Raw genomic sequence first — 21608 nt, 5'->3', positions numbered from 1 at the left:
GGGAATATACCTAAGGAGGAAGGCAGTGCATGCCGCGCAACCACCCAGACGGCGGGTAGAGAGATGCCCAATTTTTTCAAGTGGAGGAGGCCTAACAACGGGGCTGGGCAGCGGCAATGGGCTGGGGGTGTCGGAGAGAGCCCACCTTTCCATTCCCATGAGTCCCATTATTGGCACCGGGTAGGACTCGAACCTATACGCTCCAGCACCCCGCCGGATATAATCTTATATATTAAACTTTCGATCGTTATAAATCGCTTCATTATTTAGTTTTGATGGTTACATCCGCGGGGCAAACTGTTACTGCAAAAATAAAACTGCTGTCATGCAGTTCATTTCATTATCATATTATTGAATCAATGTTGTATTTTTTGGAAAGGTAGACTGGAAAAAAGAAGCAATAAGCATTTTTTGTCTTTGCTGGAGATCATGAATTAAACCTCAGCTTACGATTAATCTTTATTTTAATCACATACAACACAGAAGTGTATCATATGGCTATATTTTATATGAAGGAGTGATTGATTGATAGTTTATTTTTGCAGGTATGCAACAAAAGAGAAGGGAGGAACATGCTGTCCTAACCCAGGCAACCTACATGGTTAGGTATGTATGTAGGAGTGTTTTGTGATGGCTGAAGGCAAGGAAGCTCAAGGATGTAAACACGCAGACGACGCGCCACATGTCAAGGCTCCATCTGTTGCGTGGCGCCAGAAACACTCGAGTCTCGAGGATAAGTTCCCATGGTCTCTGAAGGAGGGCTACCCCACATTCAAGATGGGCACGGTGAAGACTCACGTCTCGGAAACCTTTCACCTGATATCAGAGTTTATTCAGGAGGTGAGGCAGCCGCTGTAGGTGCCTCGCTGCGGCCAGAGCGGGGCGGCGAGGGGAGCGGGGCGCTGACTCCACTTCCCCCTCCGCGTCATCACAACCTGACATGCATGGGGGGCGTGGTGTGGCTGCTGTATCTTAGCCAGCCTTGTCATTGTCTGGGCTATACATGAGGTCTATAGTGGGCGTGTTTTTATCCATGTATGGCTTTTAGTACGATGCCACCAGTTATCAAAGCCAGGAATAAGAATAACAAACCATGTAGTTTTGGTGGGTGGAAGTCAGTAGGTAGTTTTAATTTGATACAATTGATAAGGTTTTTATTTGGTAAAGTATACATACATGTAATAACACATGTAAGTATATAAAAACACTTTGAATAGGGCCATCGTTTATCTTTAATGTTGGGTTGCTTTACCTCGTGGGAGTTGGTTAATTTGTTGGATTAGGTTACTCTCTAAAAGCAGGGATGAAATTAATTGTACACATGTTCATACCCATGACCATGTTGGGAGCCTGTCCGTTCCTTAATAATGATGGTAATAGTGAAAGGTAAAGGTGGGGGCATATGCTAAATCAGTGTGTGGCCTTGGCACTCATCTCTGTTTCATTGGCCCTTGAGCTGTGGCAGGTAAGAACCCACTGGTGGCAGGTGATGATTGTGAGGATGGTCCAGCAGCCTAGAACCAATGTCTTGTTCCTTCTTTGTTCAGGTTCATGAAGAATGCTATTTCCAGGGTGGTGATGGCATTCACATATCTGATGCTGTTGGGTGCCAGAATAATGCAGCAGGATCTTAATTGTAGTGTGTCTTTTGTTATCATTGGGCTGTGTAGAAGGAAGATGATAAGATAGGAGAGGCATATGTTAAGTTTTAAAAAAATGGTGTTATAATTATATGCTACTCAGTTCTGGTGTTGGTGATATGAAGATTATTTTTCTTTTAACACTCCAAGAACACCATTTATCTAGTAGCTTACATTTTCCTTATTTTGTATAAACATAATCACACTGTTCTTTGCATTAGCACTGTAAAAATATGTTCCTCTATGATGAAGAAGGGTCATTTTCTTCTTCCTTTTCTTCGTTTCTTCTACTTCTTCTTCTTCTTCTTCTAGACCAAGAACCTCAGCACTTCTGAAGAGTTCAAAGGATTATGTACCCAACAGGATGCCTTGAAAAAAGGAAAAATACATGATAAAAACTTAAGTAAGAAACCATTCATCCCTCTCGTGAATATTTGGTGGTTCTCAGCATTTACTACATTATGAGGAAGCAAGTTTCATAATTTAGTTATAAATGAAAAAATGCTCCTAGTAAATTGAGAAGTATTAAAATAAACAGCTGAAAATGCCAAATCATTTTGATCCAAACTCAATCTGGTTGACTGAATTTGTTGAAAAGAGGGTGGAAGCTTTGGAGGTAATGGATGGCTATGATTATTATGTATATTATTATACAATAATATTAAATAAATAACAAGGCAGCAATCCCTTGTTGTTTGACTTGATTAAACATCTGGACCAAGAGCTTTCAATTGGAGTATGCAGCATAGAAAATTACTGGAGAACAATGCTGAAAATATGTCAATAAAAATTAATAGGATTTATTGAATGCAATACTATTATCATTAGAGAAGGTCTTTTTACACTTAGAGAACATTAACCAAACAGAGGTTAGACTCAAAAGTTACTTTAGCATCTAGAGTCATGCCTAATGATTTCATAGATTTGCTATTTTTAAGCATGGTATTATTAAAAATGATATTAGGGAAAAGTGATTAAGATCTCTTAATATGAAACTGTGGGTCATCTATGATTTCAACTTCATACCACACTGAAAACAGCTAGAAATTTTCTATTAAAAGTCGTCTTGCTAATCATTGGCCACTAAGACTCTATTTTGAGGAGATGGAATGGTAGCATACAATATTTTTTCATTTCATCCCATTTCTACATATCACTAGTAAATGAAATGAACAAAGGCTCAAAAATACTACCTTTTCGAGTACTAGATTTAACCAAACTAATATTTCTGAAAACTATGAACAGCAACAATTTGCTGTTTCTTTTCATTAGAAAATAATAGAAATTCATAGATTATATCTAAGAAATGCCCAACAGTAATAGTTGATTTAAGTTTAAGCAACATCACTTAATGATTCACCTTGTTAAAAGCTGAACTGAATGGTAATAAAGGTTTTTGCCTTCTCAGGTCGAGGGAGCAGCACTGGTGACAGGCTACAGCCTCACCTACCAGCTTGGGAATGATGATGCTAATGCCAGCATTGCTACATACCTCCTTAGTCTAGAGAAGCTGATATCCAGCTTGAAGGTCAGTGGTAGTGCTCTAGCATTGTGACGGGTCTATAGTGTAAAAGTTGTGAAGTTTGAGTGTCTGGCACTACTATTTATATTTTATGCAATAGATATACACCATCATCGTCATTTCATCGACGCCTGCTCCTAGGAGCTCCCACCAGGGGATGGCCACGGCAGAAAAGTTTCCAACTTTCTCTATCCAGACACTCCCTCCTTGCCTGCTCAAAGTTTCTCAAAGATCTTTCCCCCCTCTTTCTAATGTACTCTTGCACCCTATCCCTCCATTTCACTGGAGGTCGTTCTCTAGCATTCCCTCCCTCTATCTCACTCACATACACCCTTCTGGTCATCTTACTCTCCTCCATTCGCTCCATGTGGCCAAACCACTTGAAAGTCTGTCGCTTCACTTCTTCCACCACTCCACACTTCCTCCCTTCACCCCCGTGACACATTCCAAAATGCTTGTACACACTTTCATTACTCATTCCTTCCATTCTACTCACACCACAAGCACTCCTCAAATAATTCATTTCCACTGCCTGCACTCTTGACCTCTGACTTTCATTCCAGGCCCACATTTCACTTGCATATGTGAGGGTTGGTACTATTATTGTATTTCTCAAATCCCTCTTTACCTCCATGCTCACACTTTTGCCATTCATGATTCGTCCCAAAGATCCTACCACCCTTCTTCCTTGCAATGCCCTTTCTCTTATCTCTCCCTCCGTACCACCATGCTTACACATAACTGATCCAAGGTACTTAAACTCATTGACCTCCTGCATTTCTTCACCATTCAAAATTATTTTGCATTCTTTTTCACATTCAATTCCCACTCTTTATGGGCATACAAAATCTACAACCTCACTTCTACTTCGCTCACAAACCATCATTTTACTTTTGTTGACATTTATTTTCAGCTTTCTCCTTTTACAGACACTATCAAAAACACTGACCAAATTTTGTAAGTCACTTTCATTTTCTGCAATGAGCACTGTGTCATCAGCAAACAGTATCGAATTCAGTACCCACTTCCTTCCCTCAGCGAACATTCTTACTCCAACTTCCCTAACTTTGCCCTTCATATCTCTAATAACACCATCCATATAAATATTGAACATGGGGTGACATGACACACCCCTGCCTTAAGCCCACTTTTACCTCAAAATGTTCATTTGTTTCTCCAGTAATTTTGACACATGCAGATGCATCCTCATAGAAAGACTTTATTGCACTAAGCAGTTTTCCTTCCACACCAGTACTTGAAATATATGAAGTGATTATTGATTGTGATTGCAATAGAATTTGGTATATGTATATAAATATTCATGACTAATAATAGATTTCTTCACATTTCATAGTAAGTTTGCACAGATTTATATGATGTAAGATGTTAATGGATATTTCAAAAATTTTCCTTCCTCAGACTGTTGTCAACGATTTGAAGAGCAAGGCAGCTACACAATCTGCTGCCAGTTCACATCAGTCTGAAATTTTCTCAGGTAAGAACTTGTCAGATTTCATCTCTTTTCTTTTCATTATATATTATTATTTTTTGTCATCAGAGATAGAATTATTTATTTTCATTATTGTTATTTTAATTTTTTTTTATCCTTAACTCTTGATTGTTATTTCTCAAGTATGTCTCTTTGGTATAGTGGGCATCACTAATGATGCCAGGGTTCTGTAAGGGGTGGTTGAACATTGCACTATGCAGAGATGGTTTGTTTACTGTTGCCATTTACTGTTGATGAGATTTCAGGCCCTGCTCCGCCACTGGTGCAGCGCTGTACTAGGGCCATCAACAAATACAATATCAGCCTCAATAATAATCTTTGATGCACTTTTTCTCAATTTTCCTTTGTTTTAGACAATGAAAGTTCAGAAGAATCTCAAGGCAGTCCTGGGGAAGGAAGTGAAATTCAAGGAAACCATATGTCAAACACCACACAGTATGGACTGCAAGCAGACATCAATGCCCTTGATAAACATCCAGTTCTGGACAGCATGGTTGATGATGCTAATAGTACCGTAGGACTGGTACTTCCTCCAAGTAGTATCACATCCATTCCTTCATCTAGTTCCCTCTCAGAAACTTCCTCATCCTTCCCTGCTACATTCTCCAACACTGAGCAGCAGCAGCCTGAAATGGGAAGCCTGTCAGAATCCACCATGATCCTTGATGCATCTGTCAGCATGGATCAGTCTTACAGTAACTCTCTAAGAAACCAGGAAGATCTGGCACAGTATCCCAAATGTATTAAGGTGAGACCTCAGTATAGCTTATATGTACTTGTCATTTAAGTCTCAACTCACATGTATAATGAGGGGAGGGAGGGCATGATGAAAAGCTTAGTATAAGATATTCATTAATACATGTTTATCAAATAATCAGGTAATATATTCATCAATCAAAATAACAATGTCAGTGAAATTCATTTTAGACATATATACACAATGGTTTTGCATTAAAGTGTAATAAAACATAGCTTTGTCATAATTTTCAGCCATTATTTTTCCACTGTAGGATTAAGTCCATCCCTAATGTTCTTCACCTCCATCTGTCTGCTGATGTTAGTGTACTCCACCCAGTTTAAAAAAATGTTCTTACTTCATCTTCTCTGTCTACCCTACTTCTACAATTTCTAGGTTGCCACTCTATTACTTTGATTGTCCATCTGTTATCAGTTTTATGCATAATATGAATGCTCATATCATATAATGAGAGGATGGAGAAATCACATATTTTTCTCATAGCTACGGTATAGAGACACTTGACTTACTAGTAGTATTTAAGACACGGGGAAATGCAAGAAATAGGAAATTTAAATATATATTTTCCCACTTAAACAATCGTCACATGCTCTATGTTATTCCTTTAAAATTCCATATAGTGAAGTGATATTATAAGATGCTCAAGATGTATGTATTATGATTTAAATTACGAATATTAAATAAGTATAATGCTTGCTGCCAGCAGCGTACGATATGTTTAGCAGCAGTGTAAACAACCTCCAGCGCTGTGATTGGAGGGACGGAGGAATGCATCGTGTTGAGGCAGCGGCGTGCCAGCCACTCAGGGCTATCAGGGCTACTCAACTGGCAGCCTGCGGTCCAAATCCAAACCTTCTAAGTGTTGTAGCTGGAGCCCAGGCTCCAGGAGCAGAAAACTATAATTAAATAATATGAAGGTCCTGGCCATGAATTCTTGCAAGTGTATTTCCTGTACTGACTGTTGGCCCTACGGTCAGTCGAGAAAATACACTTGCAAGAATCCATCACCAGGACCTTCATGATATTTAATGATATTTTTCTGGTCCTGGAGCCTGGGGTCCAGCTACAATACTTATCCAGACCTCTGCTTACATTTAAACTTGGCTAGCTGGACCTTTGCTCATAATAGTTGAGTAGCCCTTGTTGATATGTAGTGAAGCACTTTTATTTTGTTCTCATAACTTCTTACCATTACTATTTATTCTAGCACAATAAAGTTAACTTCCATATCTAAGAAAGGGTTGAAGGCAAAAAGAATGAAAATAGCAAGGGAAGTGTAAATTGTCTTGGGGAGGTAGAGGGTGCCAAGCACCTCGCAGATTTAGTATCAGTTCCTCACTATGTAGTGTGGGTCATTTCAGTTTATAATAATTCATCATTTGCATGTATGTTTTCCCATTTCTTCAGGCTCAGTCTTAATCTATTTTGGTAGGACATGGGAGTGATTTATAGTGATAATGATGCTGATGATGGTGCTGATCAACTTCTCTTTGCAGTGTGGTGCAGGATTGTCATCTGAGAATAAAACTACCCTGTCAAGTGCAAGTGGTCTTTTGGACACCTGCTCCCAGTGCTCCAGGTACAGAGGGTTCAATGTCCAAAGTAGTTGTCAGTGCAAGTTTAACCTCTTGTTTTTTGTGATGATTATGAATGCTCAGGGAAATGAATGGGAGAGCTAGCTTGTCCAACTTATTTTGATCCTCACCTCTGATTAGACTTAAATCCCCTGAGTTTGGTGCTTCTCACTCTGTTTTATTAGTAGAAAATCAAACTGCAACTTTTTATTTAATTCTAAAGTCCTCATCAGTCTAAGCAGTATGCTAGAAAGGAGAGTTCAAGTGTAGATAAGGTAGAATGAAATAAACATATTGAAAAGCGTGAACTAAAGAATATCAATCCATTGGACACAACTTTCTACACTAGCTCATCCCTTTGTTGTCTGAATTCCTGATTCAAGAATGAACCAGTACCTTTATCCTTTAATTTCTTTCACTGGTAAACTCTGGAGCAGCCTTCTTTTGCCTTTACTTCCTTTTTCCTGCAACTTGAGAGCTTTCAAGATGGGAGTATCAAAACACCACTCTAACTGAATATGATTTTTTCTTTGGAATTGCCTCCTCTCCTCTTTTACAGAAGCAATTTTTCATAGCAGATTTTCTTTTTTAGCTGTTTTGTTTTGGCCTTGAACTGTCATCTTTGATGTAATAAAGTAATTTTTCTGATGTTTTTTTTATTTGTATGATAGTTAAATAACAAATGCATGTATTCTTTCTCATCTATAAGTTATATAACACCCAGCAATCTATTCAGTATTGCAGATTCTGTTTCTAAACGCAGGAGACGAAAAAATACACAAGACGATACAACAGGTCTGGACTCATCTGGAGGGGACAATAAGGCAAATGAGAGCACACTGAAGAAGCACTCATGTGAGAAATGTGGGAGGAAGTTTTCCAAGTGGAAGCATTTGTCTATTCATTGCACTAAGGTGGGTTGTGATGTGTGGCCCTGATGGAGAGTGAGACTTTATGATTAATCCGGTAGCAGTGGGGATCATGTTTCTTAATGGTCCCTCTAAGTGAGAAAAATGAGAAAAAATCATCACTCACACAAACCATTTCATAATATATATCAAAGCATTTGTGATCAGTTTATGTATCATCTATTTTGGGGGGTCTGTATCATGGCACAAATTTGGCCCATCGCTGCTACATGGTAAAGCCACAAATTTGGCCCGTTGCTGCTACCAGGTTAAAGATTAATTTAATTCTTATATGCCCCAAAAGTGTTGACAGTACAGCTCCAGTGTCATGTCCTATTTGTATAGGTATAGTATGTGGAATTGGAAGGATATAAAAAACTTAATATGCAGATAGCGAATGTCTTGGTGGTATATTTGAAGAGAGAGGCAAATACCCAGATGTGGTAAAGCAGATTATGAAAAGTAACTAAAGATATGAAATAAATAATAGTGGTTGTGTATACAGGTATAGATGTACATTTCAATACACACCATCCAGTATTTACTCAAGGAGGCATGTATGTATGTAGTTTTAATTGCAGGTACAGTAAGTATATTCATCATGCCAGCTATGAGCAGTGCATATAACATTTACAGTACTTTCCATTACGATCAAACCATTTACAAAGATCTTACTAAATGAATTTGTCAGCTGTAACAAGTCTGCAGCTCAGGAAGTAAGCATGAGGCCTTCTACAGGTGCACATGGATGAGGATGGTGGAGAGGGAGGCAACACAGAGCTCATCAGTAACAACAACACACTTCCCATCTATTGTTGCAAGACCTGCAACATGGCCTGCCTCTCCATGAACTCCTTCAACACACACACCTGTCGTCTGCCAACTGATGATGAAAACGCCTCCACAGTAAGTCAGATTTACAAAAGGCAAATTTTTATGGTCTTTGTTAAAGTAAATGATATTGACATTCAGCACATTTCTAAGGAAGTTTTTATAGTAAGTGCTTTGGATAGTCAGTTTGCCAAAGGTTTGTAATCCAGTGTGGCATAAGACAGAGGTTCCCAAACTGGGGTCCAGGAGAAGGCCCTCGGGGGTCTGCGACACAGTGAAAGAAATTAATATTCTTCAACGCTCCAGAAAAAAATATATATACAATAAAAAAAAATATCGCTAATTCTCTATCATCCTAGTGTCAGTGGTATTGATACTTCGGCAGGAATAAGGAAATATTAAATGTACTACATCGTACTGGGTAGTACTGGGTATCCCGGTATGGTAATGATAAATTTTGTTTATTTGGGGGTCCTCGGCTGCGACTCATCATGTCTGGGGATCCTTGGTATGGTCAAGTTTGGGAACCTCTGCCATAAGATATATGTACATTTATTGAACTGAAACTTTGCCGTTAAGTCTGTATCTCTAATGTTTTGACTTCTCGAGGATGCTTCCCATTGCTCCTCAAAAATTTGGTAATAATGGAATGCTCCTCATTAATGTTTTTTCATGTCTACTATGACTATTACCATACTATTACCTCTACTCTTTTGACATGTCCTACCTGCCTGGTTTTCATTCCAGCTGTCAAACAGGATCCTAATCACCAATGTACTCAAGCTACACAAGATGCGAAAGTTTGTATGTGAGATGTGCAGTGTCGAGTACCGCACCTTCAAACGCATCACATACCACCTCCCCCGCTGCTCCCCTGGACCTTACCCTTGTAATGTGTGCAGCCTCGTCTTTGCCACTCAAAAAGAACTTAATTATCACAAAAGGAAGATGCACAAGTATGCCTGGCCTTGTTATTTTGTACCAATGATGAAAATGATAATGGTATGACTTTAATTGTGATATATTTTTCATTTCTTTATAATATATTTCCTCAGTCTGTGAATTATTGTTATATCACCATCATGAGTAGAGTTATTAAAATGTTCTTGTTTTTCATTTTGATATGTATGAGACATGCTGGTATTGCAGAGATGAGAAATGCTTTGTCTGTGAAGAGTGTGGCAAGTCATTCCAGAGGAGGACATCACTACAGAAGCATGCCATCAACTGGCATGAGTCTAGCAGTGCCTTGGGGCCCTTCAAGTGTGATCTGTGCCCAAAAAAGTTTATTCGGAGGATATACTTGACCAACCACAAGCTAAGAATGCACGGATTAGACAAAAAGTTCCTCTGTCAGGTAGTTTGTCACAGTTAATATATTATTTCATCATACTACTTTCCTTGTGGTTATGACATATTGAAAAATGGAGTGTCAAGTGTAATGTAATTTTGTTGCTAGAACATGATTTATCTTATGTGAATAGCAATTTGAAGCTTACAAAATTCATGTATATAAATGTGTATTCATCTAAGTTTTACACCAGAGGCATAATCAATGCCCCCTGCAATTGTTTTTTTATGTTTCATTTCATCTGTGTGAGGCATTATTAGTCAAGGATGACCTTTCATTTCTACTTTCAGGTGTGTGGCAATAAGTTCATGACTCAAAATTCCCTGATGACTCATATGGAAGTGCATAGTGATCAAAAGAAATTTGAGTGTTCCTTCTGCAAGAAGAAATTCAAGAGGAAGGAAAAGCTAAAATATCATGAAAGAATACACACTGGTATGTGTCTTCTTATTACTGGGTCATGTTCATTCTACGCCTTGTGAGGTTTAGACATTTTTTTATTATATACCAAATGGGTAAATTCTGATAATGTAATTATTGTTTGTATTATGTCAGATGGAGGTATCAAACTACATGCAGTAAAATCCCTTCAAGTCAGCATGATTTGGGCAGAGACCTTGTTGGCAACTTAATTGGCAAATTGTGAGAGAGACCTCCCCTTCTGAAAAAAGAAAAAGAAAAAAAAAACACTTAATGTTTGCACACAGGAATAAGGTGTAACCCAAGTATAGGAAGGAACCTTTGGTGTTAGGCCCCATCCACATGGGCATACACTGCCCGCCACAGACACAGACAAAAGTGAGGGTTTTGCCCGTCCACCGCTCACTCACTCATCTCTGCCTTGTTTTTGTATGTGTATGTGGCAGATAGTGTATGCCCGTGTGAACGGAGCCTTAGTGTGAGTGTGGGACAGGGATGTGAGATGTCACCACAGCCATTTCATGTTTGTATAGATGGTTGTATGAGAGAAATCAAAGCAAGAGAAGGGAGTTATGTTCAAGAGAAATGAAAGCAAGAAAATGGAGTTATGTTCTAGGATAAAAGTGAGAGGTATGGAGCTGTCTTTGGTGGCAGGCTGTTTTACAGATGATACACTGTTGTTGGCAATGCTGATATAGGATGATGAAAAGTTGATGAATCTGAAAGGGTCCTTTAAGTATCCAATAAACAGCACATTGCTGACTAACTACTTTTCCAACTTTTTATGTATGTGTCACATTGGCATGCTGCCATGCCAAGTTTAAATTTCCAATAACAGTTTTTCCAACTTTTTTATGGTGATTTCTTAAAATTCAAAGATTTTTTTACTGTACCTATTTATCTTTGTTTACAACCTAAAGAATGCCAACTTAAGGAGATTTTACTGTAACTGATCATAGGATGTTTTATCTAACAAGTAGAAGTACTACTTTGATATATAGTAAGTGGAATTGATTTAATAATTATTGTTTTTTTTTGTGTGTACCAAGGTGAGAGACCCTTCCAGTGTCAGCTGTGTGCCCGTGGCTTTGTCAGCAAGACCAAGCTGGATGAGCATGTAAGTCGCCACCGTGGTGACCGCCGCTACCGCTGCTCCTTTTGCACCAAGACCTACGCTGGAGCCTATGACCTCAAGCAGCACATCAGGCAAGCACCACAAATCAAGTGTTGACTTGTGCATATCTAGACCACTTAAGATCTAAACCATGCTTAGGGAAGGTTTTTCTTTCATTTGGAAGGAATGACTGGTAATGTAGTTAGATGAGTTGTTCTTGGTTTCATTCATACATGATTAAATAGATTATTGAGTAAGAAATATTTCATTTACACAATTTATTACTTTATCAAGGTATACAAGAAATACCATGGATCAAGTGTAAAACTGGCTCAGTAAAGGATGCATTAGTTGCTGTGCATGTGCTGGCGAATGTGTGAACAAAAGGAAATACAGTCATACCTCGGTTTATGAATGCCTTAGTTTATGAGCGTTTTGATTTACGAGCAAAATAAAATTACAAAAAATGCCTTGGTTAACAAGTGGTGACTTTGTTTGTATTTTTTTTTTTTTTTTTTTTTTTTAATTTGTTTCCACCTCATGGGTGGGGACATGAGCAACATGGAGCCCGTCAGGGTCAAACGCGTACCTTCCTCCGAGGAGGGACCACAGACCCTTGCTGAGTGATGGCTCATGAAGGGGAGTGAAGGATGCTGATAGACCGACTCTATTGGCTTAAGTCACCCTAGCCGACCAAGTCAGTCTTTTGACGAGGACTGGCGTGTCTCTTTGTACAAGTCGATGACGTGAGCATGGGTTCCCTCTATTTGCCGCAAGACTAGAGTGCTCAAAGTGGAAAACAATGGGAATGAAGTCTCAGTTAGGGTTGACAACTTAAGGTAAAAAATAAGGAATGCAACATCCCATTCTCCAATACAGAACAAATCCATATTTTATGGAACGGGTGGTAACCCTAAAATTTCTCTAGCCTGCCATGACTGACAGCCGCTGCCTGCTGCTGGTGAAGGCAGGAGGAAGGGGGAAAGGATGTTACGATGCGTATTTTACACGTATTTCAGGATGACCCTTGACAAACATAATTTTATGGACTTTTTGTGGTTTGCCGAAAAATGTGCTTATTACAGTTTTAAAATACTGAATTCTATCTGCTTAATCATTCAGACAGCCAAATTCGGAACAAATGGCATTCCATATTTTAAGGAAAGGGTGGCAAGTTGGCAACCCAAGTCTCAGTCTGCGTTGTAAACTCGTAGAGATAGTTTCCGTGCGCTCGTGTCCAATTGCATTTGTGCTTTGGTGTTCGATCTTTGTGTTTTCAGCACTACAGCGTGTGTTCTTTGTGCTTTAACAATGTCCCCCAGAAAGATGGTTAAAAGGGATGGTGCTGCAAAGAAGAAAAAAGGAACGGCGGACACTATGCTCGCAACAGCAGGAACGGGGTGTGAGCCTTGGTGACTTGTATGCCCTCCTGGACATGACTGACTCCCATTCACCCTCCATCTCGGATGATACATCAGGTTAGCTTCACATTGGTGGTCGAACATAGTTCTGGTGTCTCAAGAATAGGGAAGCTGCGGCTGCTAAACCCTGGTGCGAAGCCTACACCTCGAGCTTAGTTAGCAGTTGTGGGAGTCTCTGTAACAACTGTAACACATCGATTTGTGTTTTATATAATTTATCATAGCTATTTGTTTGTAAAATTACCATAATTCTGTATAAAAAAACATGTAAGATGATTTTTATATAAATATTTTTTTGAGATATGGGACGCATTAATGGGATTCACATTAATTTCAATGGGGAAATTTGTTTTGGTTTACGATTGTGTAGCTGTGCAAGTGAAATTCCAGAATGAATTAAACTCGTAAACCGAGGTATGACTAATTAAAAAGACATTCTTCAAGATGTTGAATGATTGCATGAGACTTTGTGAATAGAGGATGATTATGATGAAAATGGCAAAAGTGGGTGACTTTGTAGTATGTAATGTATTGATAAATTGTTTGGCTGGTGGGAATAACATGAAAGGAATGTGGATGGAGAATGTCTGGTAGGAATATGTGCTGAAATGGTGTTATTTTTTATAAATGCTTGTTATTACAAAAAAAGATTTATGGATTTATAGGAAAGAGAAAAGACATACAAAGTGAGTAAGATAGCTCAATTGATTACATACCAGTAGGAGAGAGAAAGAGGATATAATGGAAGGGATGGATGTGGTGGGCTTGTTTTTTAAGATTAGACCACAGTGCTCTTCTTTATCACATGACATGAAAATTATGTGTATGATAATTGAGGTGTGTGTGTGTTTCAGGCGGGTGCATGACAAGCAGTGTGACAAGGTGGCCGTGACTGTCATTGCCCCCAGCCAGCCCAGCACTGAAAGTAGCAGTCTCACTCAGGTACTGACTTCCATGTTCATGCACATACCTGCATTCACCTTGATGGATGTAAAGTTTGTTCATATATATACTTACTGTTCTTTTTATGTAATGTATGTCTTGGAGACAGGCCCAAGCCCTTGAACTGTTTCCTTTGCTGTAAAAAAATAAATAAATTTACAATTTGATTTGAAAGATCAAGCAACAAACTATAGTCATTAGCTGTCTTGCAGGATATTCATAGCTACTTAGATATAGGGATACTTTAGATCTTCTTTGTGTTTTACAGGTGCAAGTTTTGGATACATTAGCTATTGCAACAGCTGCTTCTGGCCTGGAGGAAGAGGAGGTGGTGACATGTGGGAGCAGCTCCTCCCTCCCACAGCCTCAGGTCACTACATCACTCCCCACTCTTGAAGAAGTAAGGAACTGGCTCATTCACTTCTAGGAGAATCACAGGGATATAGAAAATGCATTTATACTGAGGCAATTTAAGCTATATGCATAATTATAATTAACAAGTTTGCATTTATTGTACTGATGCCGAGGTATATGGCGGGGATCTGGTGGCAAGACAGGGTGTCCAGTGCAGATGTAGCTAACAGATGTGGGGTAGAGGTCCTGGAAACAGTGCTCAGAAGGGAAAGACTCCGATGGTTTGGACATGTAAAGAGAGCAGGTGAGGATACAGTGCTGGGAGTTGTGGAGAGATTAGTGGTAGAAGAAAGGAGACCAGTTGGTAGACCTAGGAAATCGTGGAGAAGGAAGACTTGGCATTGATGGGATTGGATGAACATCAGGCAGAAGATAGAGTAGAATGGAGGAGAGCCATAAAGTGTCCAACCGCTCAGGAAGAGTGAAAACGCACGTTAAACGAAATGATGATGATGATGCAAATATTGTACTGATTGGTATATGATATGATGTAATATTAGACTTCCTCTCATCGTTTCTGTATTTTATATTCTTGATATTTTCAAGGAAAAAGGACTTCAACTCCAAGAAGTAATCTGATATTCCTTGAAAATATCAAGAATATAAAATACAGAAACTATGAGAGGAAGTCTAATATTACATCATATCATATACCAATCAATACAATAAATGCTAGATGGACTGAAGACATTAGATATTTGCTGTTTAAATGTTATCAGCTTTACTTAAATCCTTGAAATATCTGTGACCACAGTCATTCTACTAATTTCTCTTACCACCTTGAATTGATCTTTTGCTGCTTATAGAGTTCTTTATAAGCATAAATAGTCTTTTCAGTGTGGCAAACAGGTCTAAAATAGTGATTATGATGATGAAGTGCATTTTCTTTGGTGACAAAGTAACAGCACTGCCCCTTGGTCCTTGACAGGTTGGTGGAGGCATGGTCAGCAGTGGCCAGTACATCACCATGAGTGGGCAGCAAGCAGTCACCATTCCTGTCGTGGGCAGTGTTCAAGGACACATACCCTCCATCGGCCATGTGGTGCAGGTGAGGTGGTGAAGCTCACTAACAGGAATCTAAGCACTGAATCTTTTCTGTGTTTATTTCCTTTTAGTAGGAATTATGTTTTTTCTGCTTTTGTCCTCACCACTGATATTTTCCTTCCAGTTGAAAAGTGTGCTGTCAAAAACAAGAATTTATATAAGTTAGTTAATTTTGTATCTTGTACTTTATCTTCCACTGAACTTTTGTATTTCCTCTTATTTCTGGTATCTAGCTCAGTCACTCTTATGAATAGTACTCTACCTGTTTTTCATCTGCTAAGTGAGTACGCTCAATTTTTCATCATCCCTAACCACACTGTTGGGGCCCATTTTCCAGGTGTCTGGCTCTACTGTTCCCTTGACTGGGGTGGGTACAGCTCTGGGCACAGGAGGAACTTCAGTCCAGGCAGTGCAGGCAGTGCAGACCATCCCTGGGGTGACCACCACTGAGTACTCTGTCCAGACACTTCCCCCACAGGCTGTCCACACAGCTCAGGGCTATATCTTCACCCAGGGCTTTGATATGGTTAGTGGCACATTGCAGTACTAAGAACAAGGAAAAAAAGGCAAGTCTGGCTCTGGATTGCTGCATTGTGGGATCATTATTGCTCCATACGTCATATCAGGTGTACATCTAGTCCATGCTAATTATCTGAGGATTAGAAACATGAATGAGGACTTCCTGAAATACTAATTGATCATCATCATTTTCAGCTATTAGTAGTCCACTATACACACACACACACACACACACACACACACACACACACACACACACACACACACATAGTACTATATCCTGCTCTGGCAGATGCTCTAATTTTATCTCTCCATCTGGTCCTCTCTCTGCTGTGACTTCTATAATTTTTGGGTTGCCACAGTTACTTTTGCTGTTCATCTGTTATCAGTTCTACATATGATATGACCTGCCCAAATTTATCTGTTGCATCCACATATTTTGGAGTAATGAAGGCACATCTTTGTACACTGGGCAGGGGCAGGGGCTGGCAGGACTAAGATAATAGTAGGTGGTGTCACCTATGAGTTAACCTCTATTTTCCAAAATCCACCTGAGCCCTATCACCTTTTACGTAGTCCCCTTCTATCTATCTATATTTTCTGATGCCTTGCTCCCTCATAGGAACTTCCCTCCAGGGGGTTGCCGCAGCAGAAGTGTCTCCATCTATCCTGTTCTGGCACTCCCTCTCTGCACATTCAATCCTGCTACTTCCAACAATCTCACTCCAATACTCACTCACCCTATTGATCCACTTCACAGGTGGTCTTCCCCTGACACCCCCTCCCTCAATCCTTCCCTCATACACTCTCTTCACGATTTCATTTTCCCCCATTCTTATCACCTGTCCAAACCATCTCAATGCACCACGCTTCACCCACTCCACACCACTCCACACACCACTCCTTTTGCTGTTGCACCCATACCAAACCGCTCATACACGCTTTCATTACTTTCTCCATCCCATCCTGACACACCACATGCACTTCTTATATAACTCATTTCCACTGCACGTATGCTCAATTGATGGGGTGCATTCCATGTCCACGTCTCTGATACATATGACAGAGTTGACAGGATAGTACTATTCCTCATTCCCCTCTTTACCTCCATGCTCACACTTCTTCCTTTTATAACTCTCTCCAATGCACCCACCACCTGTCTGGCCTTCACTGCTCTGTCCCTCACTTCACCTTCCATACTGCTATGCTTACATAAAACAGTCCCTAAATATTTAAACTCAGTCACCTCCATTCTCTCCTCCCTGAGCCTTATCCAACACTTCTTTGCACTCTCTGCTCTAACTCTGTACAGCTTTGCAAAATCAATGACCTGTTCTCTCGCCCTCTCAAATACCATAACCTTACTCTTTCCAGCATTCACTCTCAGTTTTCTCCTCTTACACACCCTGTCAAACTCATCCACTATCCTCTGCAGCATCCCCTCATTCTCTGCCAATAACACTGTATCATCTGCAAACAGGCCCGTAACCAATGACTCCTATGTACCTCTCACTTTCAGCCTTGGATCAAGCTTCCCCATTCTGGCTTTCATTTCTCTCATACAACCATCCATGTAGACATTAAAAGCCATGTTGACATCACACACCCCTGTCTCACACCCACACCAACACCAAAACTCTCACTCAACTCACCCTTCATGTGTACAGAGGCACTCGCATCCTTATAGAAGGATCGGATTCCCTCCAGCAAATGCCTTCCCACACCATATATCCTTAGAACATCCCACAACCCCTTCCTGTCAACCCTGTCATACACCTTCTTCAGGTCCATGAATGGAGCAAACAGCTTTCTATCCTTCTCTATGTATTTTTCAACTAACATTTTGAGTGCAAATATTTGGTCTACACAACCCCTCCCTTTCCTAAAACCCCCTTGTTCATCGCCTACACTTTTCTCAGTTATTTTCTTCATCTTCTCATTTAAAACCCTTCCATACACTTTTCCTGCCACACTGAGTAGACTTATTCCCCTGTAACTATTACAGTCATCTCTGCTCCCTTTCCCTTTGTAAAGCGGCACAACAATAGCCTTTCTCCAGTCCCCTGGCACCTCACCCTGTTCCCATGCTAGGTTACATATCCATAATATCCATTCCACAACTTCACCCCTCCATACTTCAACATTTTCTGCTGTTATGATATGCCATCAGCTCCAGGGGCCTTTCCTACTTTTAACTTCCTTATTGCCTCCTCTATCTCAGCTCTCTCCACCCTCCCCTGTGGATCTGGCCACCCTACATTTATCTTTATTCCTTTTTTTCATGGGTGAAAATAAATTGACAGCTGCCAGCAAAGATTTGTTTGCCTTGAACTCCAGTGTCAAGTGAGTTTGTAGGTCTCATCACATTTATTAATGTACAGGCCATGTGTATTGATTTCCTCAAATTGTAATTATGACTGTTATTTCATATTTTTATTATATATACTGTTCTATTTATTTATATGCCCCATTATTTTGCTTAGCTTGTGCTGTCAATTTATTTTTCACCCATGAAAAAAGCTCTGCTCTGCCCTGGGTTTGGAATGATGGCATGGACAAAGTCAGGATAGTTTAACCCAGGCTGGGCTTTTATCTTGTCCAGCTCAGGGCTATCAGTGACTATGAGTTTATGGAGGCACTCTAGGTGTGGTTTCCTCGTGCCTCAGTCTGCTAGCAGATTGCCATCTCTATTCTATAGAGTGAGTGGTATTAATGGCACAGGTAGGTACATATACATATATGGCAAAAAATGTCTTCTTTGTCTGGACATCTTTTACCACCTCTATGTGGGGTCAATGGCACAAGTATAAAAATAGGAAAAAATAGCACAACTAATTAAATGTTTTTTGAAAATAAATACAAAATTGAAAAGTGTGCAGGAGCATTGTTCGGACATGAGAAAACTGTTTTATAGCAACTTTATATTGATAACTGCTGAAAATCTTGAGCACTAAAATCTTATGCTGTTACAAACGTAACTCTTGATTGAGGTTTTTCCTTCTTTTTGCATAATCTCTGCCTAAATTCTTTAGTCTTTGTTACAGATCAACATATACTTCACATTATAGGGCAAGTTTCCATGGTGGGGTAATGACCTAGTCCCAGTTGCCAAGCCATATGAGATTTATACAAAGTAACCATTTTTATCCTAAAATAAAATAATAAAATAAAATAAAGAATCATTTATAAAATTTATAACACTGCAGAATTGAATCTACAGAGTATTTAAAATTTCTTTATAAGTAGTTAACAGATAAAAATAAGGAATTTGTTGTTTTGAATTTATGATATACCTACGTAGCAATTTCTGCATTCTTTAGTTTTATCCGACCACACACAAAGTACCTTCATAAAATGGATGGCTTATAGTGTGACTGAGTATCACAGTATCCTCCTATTCTATCCTTATTCATTCCTTATTGTTCTCTGCCTCATTCTTTTGTATGTGTAAAGATCTTCTGAGCTTTCCCACTTTGTTCTTCATTTGTTTTTTTCCTTCTCTCTTACATTCTGTATAAGAATTTATGTGATGTAAATGTTGTCTTGAACACTATGAATGGGCAAAAGTAAAACGTGCAACTTGGATGAGGATGGCAATGTCAGTGCTGAAAAGAGGAGATAATTAAGTTACGTGAGTGATTTAAAAGCATGATGTGCAAGAAATATATTGTAATGTAAAAGGAGCATAACTCAGTGAAGTGAGTTTAGCTTATATAAATTATAGTAGGACTCATAATATTAGTGTAAGGGGATGATGATATAATATTATATCTATGATGTAAACATACTACCGTATGTGTAATCTCAATGAAAATCATCTATAACAACGTGAGTGCAACAGTGACAGCGAATCTTTTATTAATGACATATGTATACCTCCATTGTCTACATGTCAAGCATCACCATACAAGTACTCTGAAGTTTTTCAGCTTTATACAAATTGTATCACTGATGAAAATAAATCATATTTTTGTAACACGAGAATATTATCCTTAAATACCATGTGAACATGATAATGACTGCAGTGACTGCAATGAGTGCATGTGATCCATAAATACGTACACGGGTGTCCGGAGGGGGGCAAGGAGGGGCCCCCTTGGAAATCTGTTATATTCCTGTTCACACTCATTTGCAAGTTAGGATGGAATTAATATTTTTCCAAACCTCAGGAGGAAACCTGGTGGTGCAGTTATTGTGAGACTACATGTGTTACTGCTTTGTGGTTCACCAAGGAAAATATATTTGATGAACATATATGTATATAGGGCCTAACTGCACCACCTTGAAAAAAACGTTTGTAATGCTAACCTCTGCAGTTTCTAACATACAGTGATTAATCATTTTAGTTCAGTGACTTCACAGGTAAAGAGATGTGATCGTAACTTCTACCAATAATTCTTGCGTGTGTGTGTGTGTGTGTGTGTGTGTGTGTGTGTGTGTGTGTGTGTGTGTGTGTGTGTGTGTGTGTGTGTGTGTGTGTGTGTGGTTGTGTGTGTGTGTGTGTGTGTGTGTGTGTGTGTGTGTGGTTGTGTGTGTGCGTGTGTGTGTGTGTGTGTCCTCGAAAATCCATGGCTGAGAGAGAGTTGTTCTATGGTAAGGGTGCGAACTTGGTGTAAACTTGTGGTTCTCAACCTGCTGCTCTGTGCCCAGATGTTTGACTGATGTTCGCACACTCTAAAAGTGATATCATATTTGAAGATGAAGGTGATTTCTAGTTTTAAACAATAGGATACCGTGGGGGAACTGAAAAATATGCCTGTAATTCACTGCATGAAATACAAATATAAGTTGAGAAATTAAATTGTAATTATAAAACAAATAAACAAGAGAATTTAGTTACACAAGCCAGCTTATCAACCCCCTTGATACTCCATCACGCACGCCCCACTGGGCCCAGGGGGACACTCCGTAACTGTTGGAAGCTGGTGTAAACTGCCATAGGTTTTTCCTTCATTTTTTTTCGCTTTTAGTGCTGATAGGCTTTCTAGTTAGGACTTGTTGGTCAGTCCCAGCCCATTCTGGCACAGGCAATTAAGTATTGATAGTGGCGCCATCATGCTTGGCTCATGTTGTCCCCCGAAGCTCATCTTTGATCCTCTTTTCCTAGAGAGAATCTAAAGTCCGGGTTGATATTATGGTCTTTAGAACAGGATATGGGTAGTCTTAATTAAGCCCCTCGGCGATGACTGAAAAAATGCTAGCTTGTATGTAGTGGCGGGCGGGACGTGAACCTACACTGCCTGCGTCTGAATATATATATATATATATATATATATATATATATATATATATATATATATATATATATATATATATATATATATATATATATATATATATATATATATATATATATATATATATATATATACCGGCTCCCCCGTCCCCCCAATTGCCAACACAAATATGCGTGTTATGCTGGGTTCACACATTCACGGTTTGTGGTCCACGATGGCCTCCCGGAGAGCAGGTGGTTAAACCGTGACCTCTGGCCACGATCTGACCGCCGGATTACCCCTGTGGCGGTTGTACAACGGTGTACAAAGGTAGTACGCCAGAATGAGAACGACGTTCCCGGACTATTCCCGATCCCACCCCGGAGCCCTCCCGACCCACTTACGGCGGCTACGGAAAATGACAG

General features: G+C 39.5%; 1 protein-coding gene across 4 annotated transcripts; it reads left to right on the top strand.

Annotated features, from left to right (window-relative positions):
• Window positions 1–25: 25 nt before the first annotated feature.
• Window positions 26–20136, top strand: LOC126980699 (zinc finger protein 678-like). Of its 4 annotated transcripts, XM_050830844.1 has the most exons (16): window positions 32–180; window positions 546–606; window positions 3049–3168; window positions 4582–4657; window positions 5026–5420; window positions 6926–7008; window positions 7740–7917; window positions 8650–8817; window positions 9490–9698; window positions 9892–10099; window positions 10384–10528; window positions 11563–11719; window positions 13903–13990; window positions 14259–14390; window positions 15333–15452; window positions 15786–20136. In XM_050830844.1, exons 5-16 carry the CDS (start codon window positions 5091–5093, stop codon window positions 15996–15998), a joined length of 2031 nt encoding a protein of 676 aa, XP_050686801.1. In that variant the 5' UTR covers window positions 32–180; window positions 546–606; window positions 3049–3168; window positions 4582–4657; window positions 5026–5090; the 3' UTR covers window positions 15999–20136. The 4 variants fall into 4 exon arrangements, with proteins under 4 accessions (XP_050686800.1, XP_050686801.1, XP_050686799.1 ...); XM_050830843.1 differs by having other exon boundaries at window positions 26–606; XM_050830842.1 differs by lacking the exons at window positions 32–180; window positions 546–606 and adding an exon at window positions 616–1008.
• Window positions 20137–21608: the final 1472 nt, after the last annotated feature.

The sequence above is a fragment of the Eriocheir sinensis genome, chromosome 45 (genome assembly GCF_024679095.1).
Source record: "Eriocheir sinensis breed Jianghai 21 chromosome 45, ASM2467909v1, whole genome shotgun sequence".
Lineage (NCBI taxonomy): Eukaryota > Metazoa > Arthropoda > Malacostraca > Decapoda > Varunidae > Eriocheir > Eriocheir sinensis.
This window is presented reverse-complemented; position numbering and strand designations above follow the sequence as displayed.

Coding starts and splice junctions, on each gene's coding strand:
- LOC126980699 (XM_050830841.1), top strand. CDS start 631: ATGGCTGAAGGCAAGGAAGCTCAAGGATGTAAACACGCAGACGACGCG. Junction 841..3,048: donor TATCAGAGTTTATTCAGGAG/GTGAGGCAGCCG, acceptor TTGCCTTCTCAG/GTCGAGGGAGCAGCACTGGT. Junction 5,421..6,925: donor AGTATCCCAAATGTATTAAG/GTGAGACCTCAG, acceptor TTCTCTTTGCAG/TGTGGTGCAGGATTGTCATC.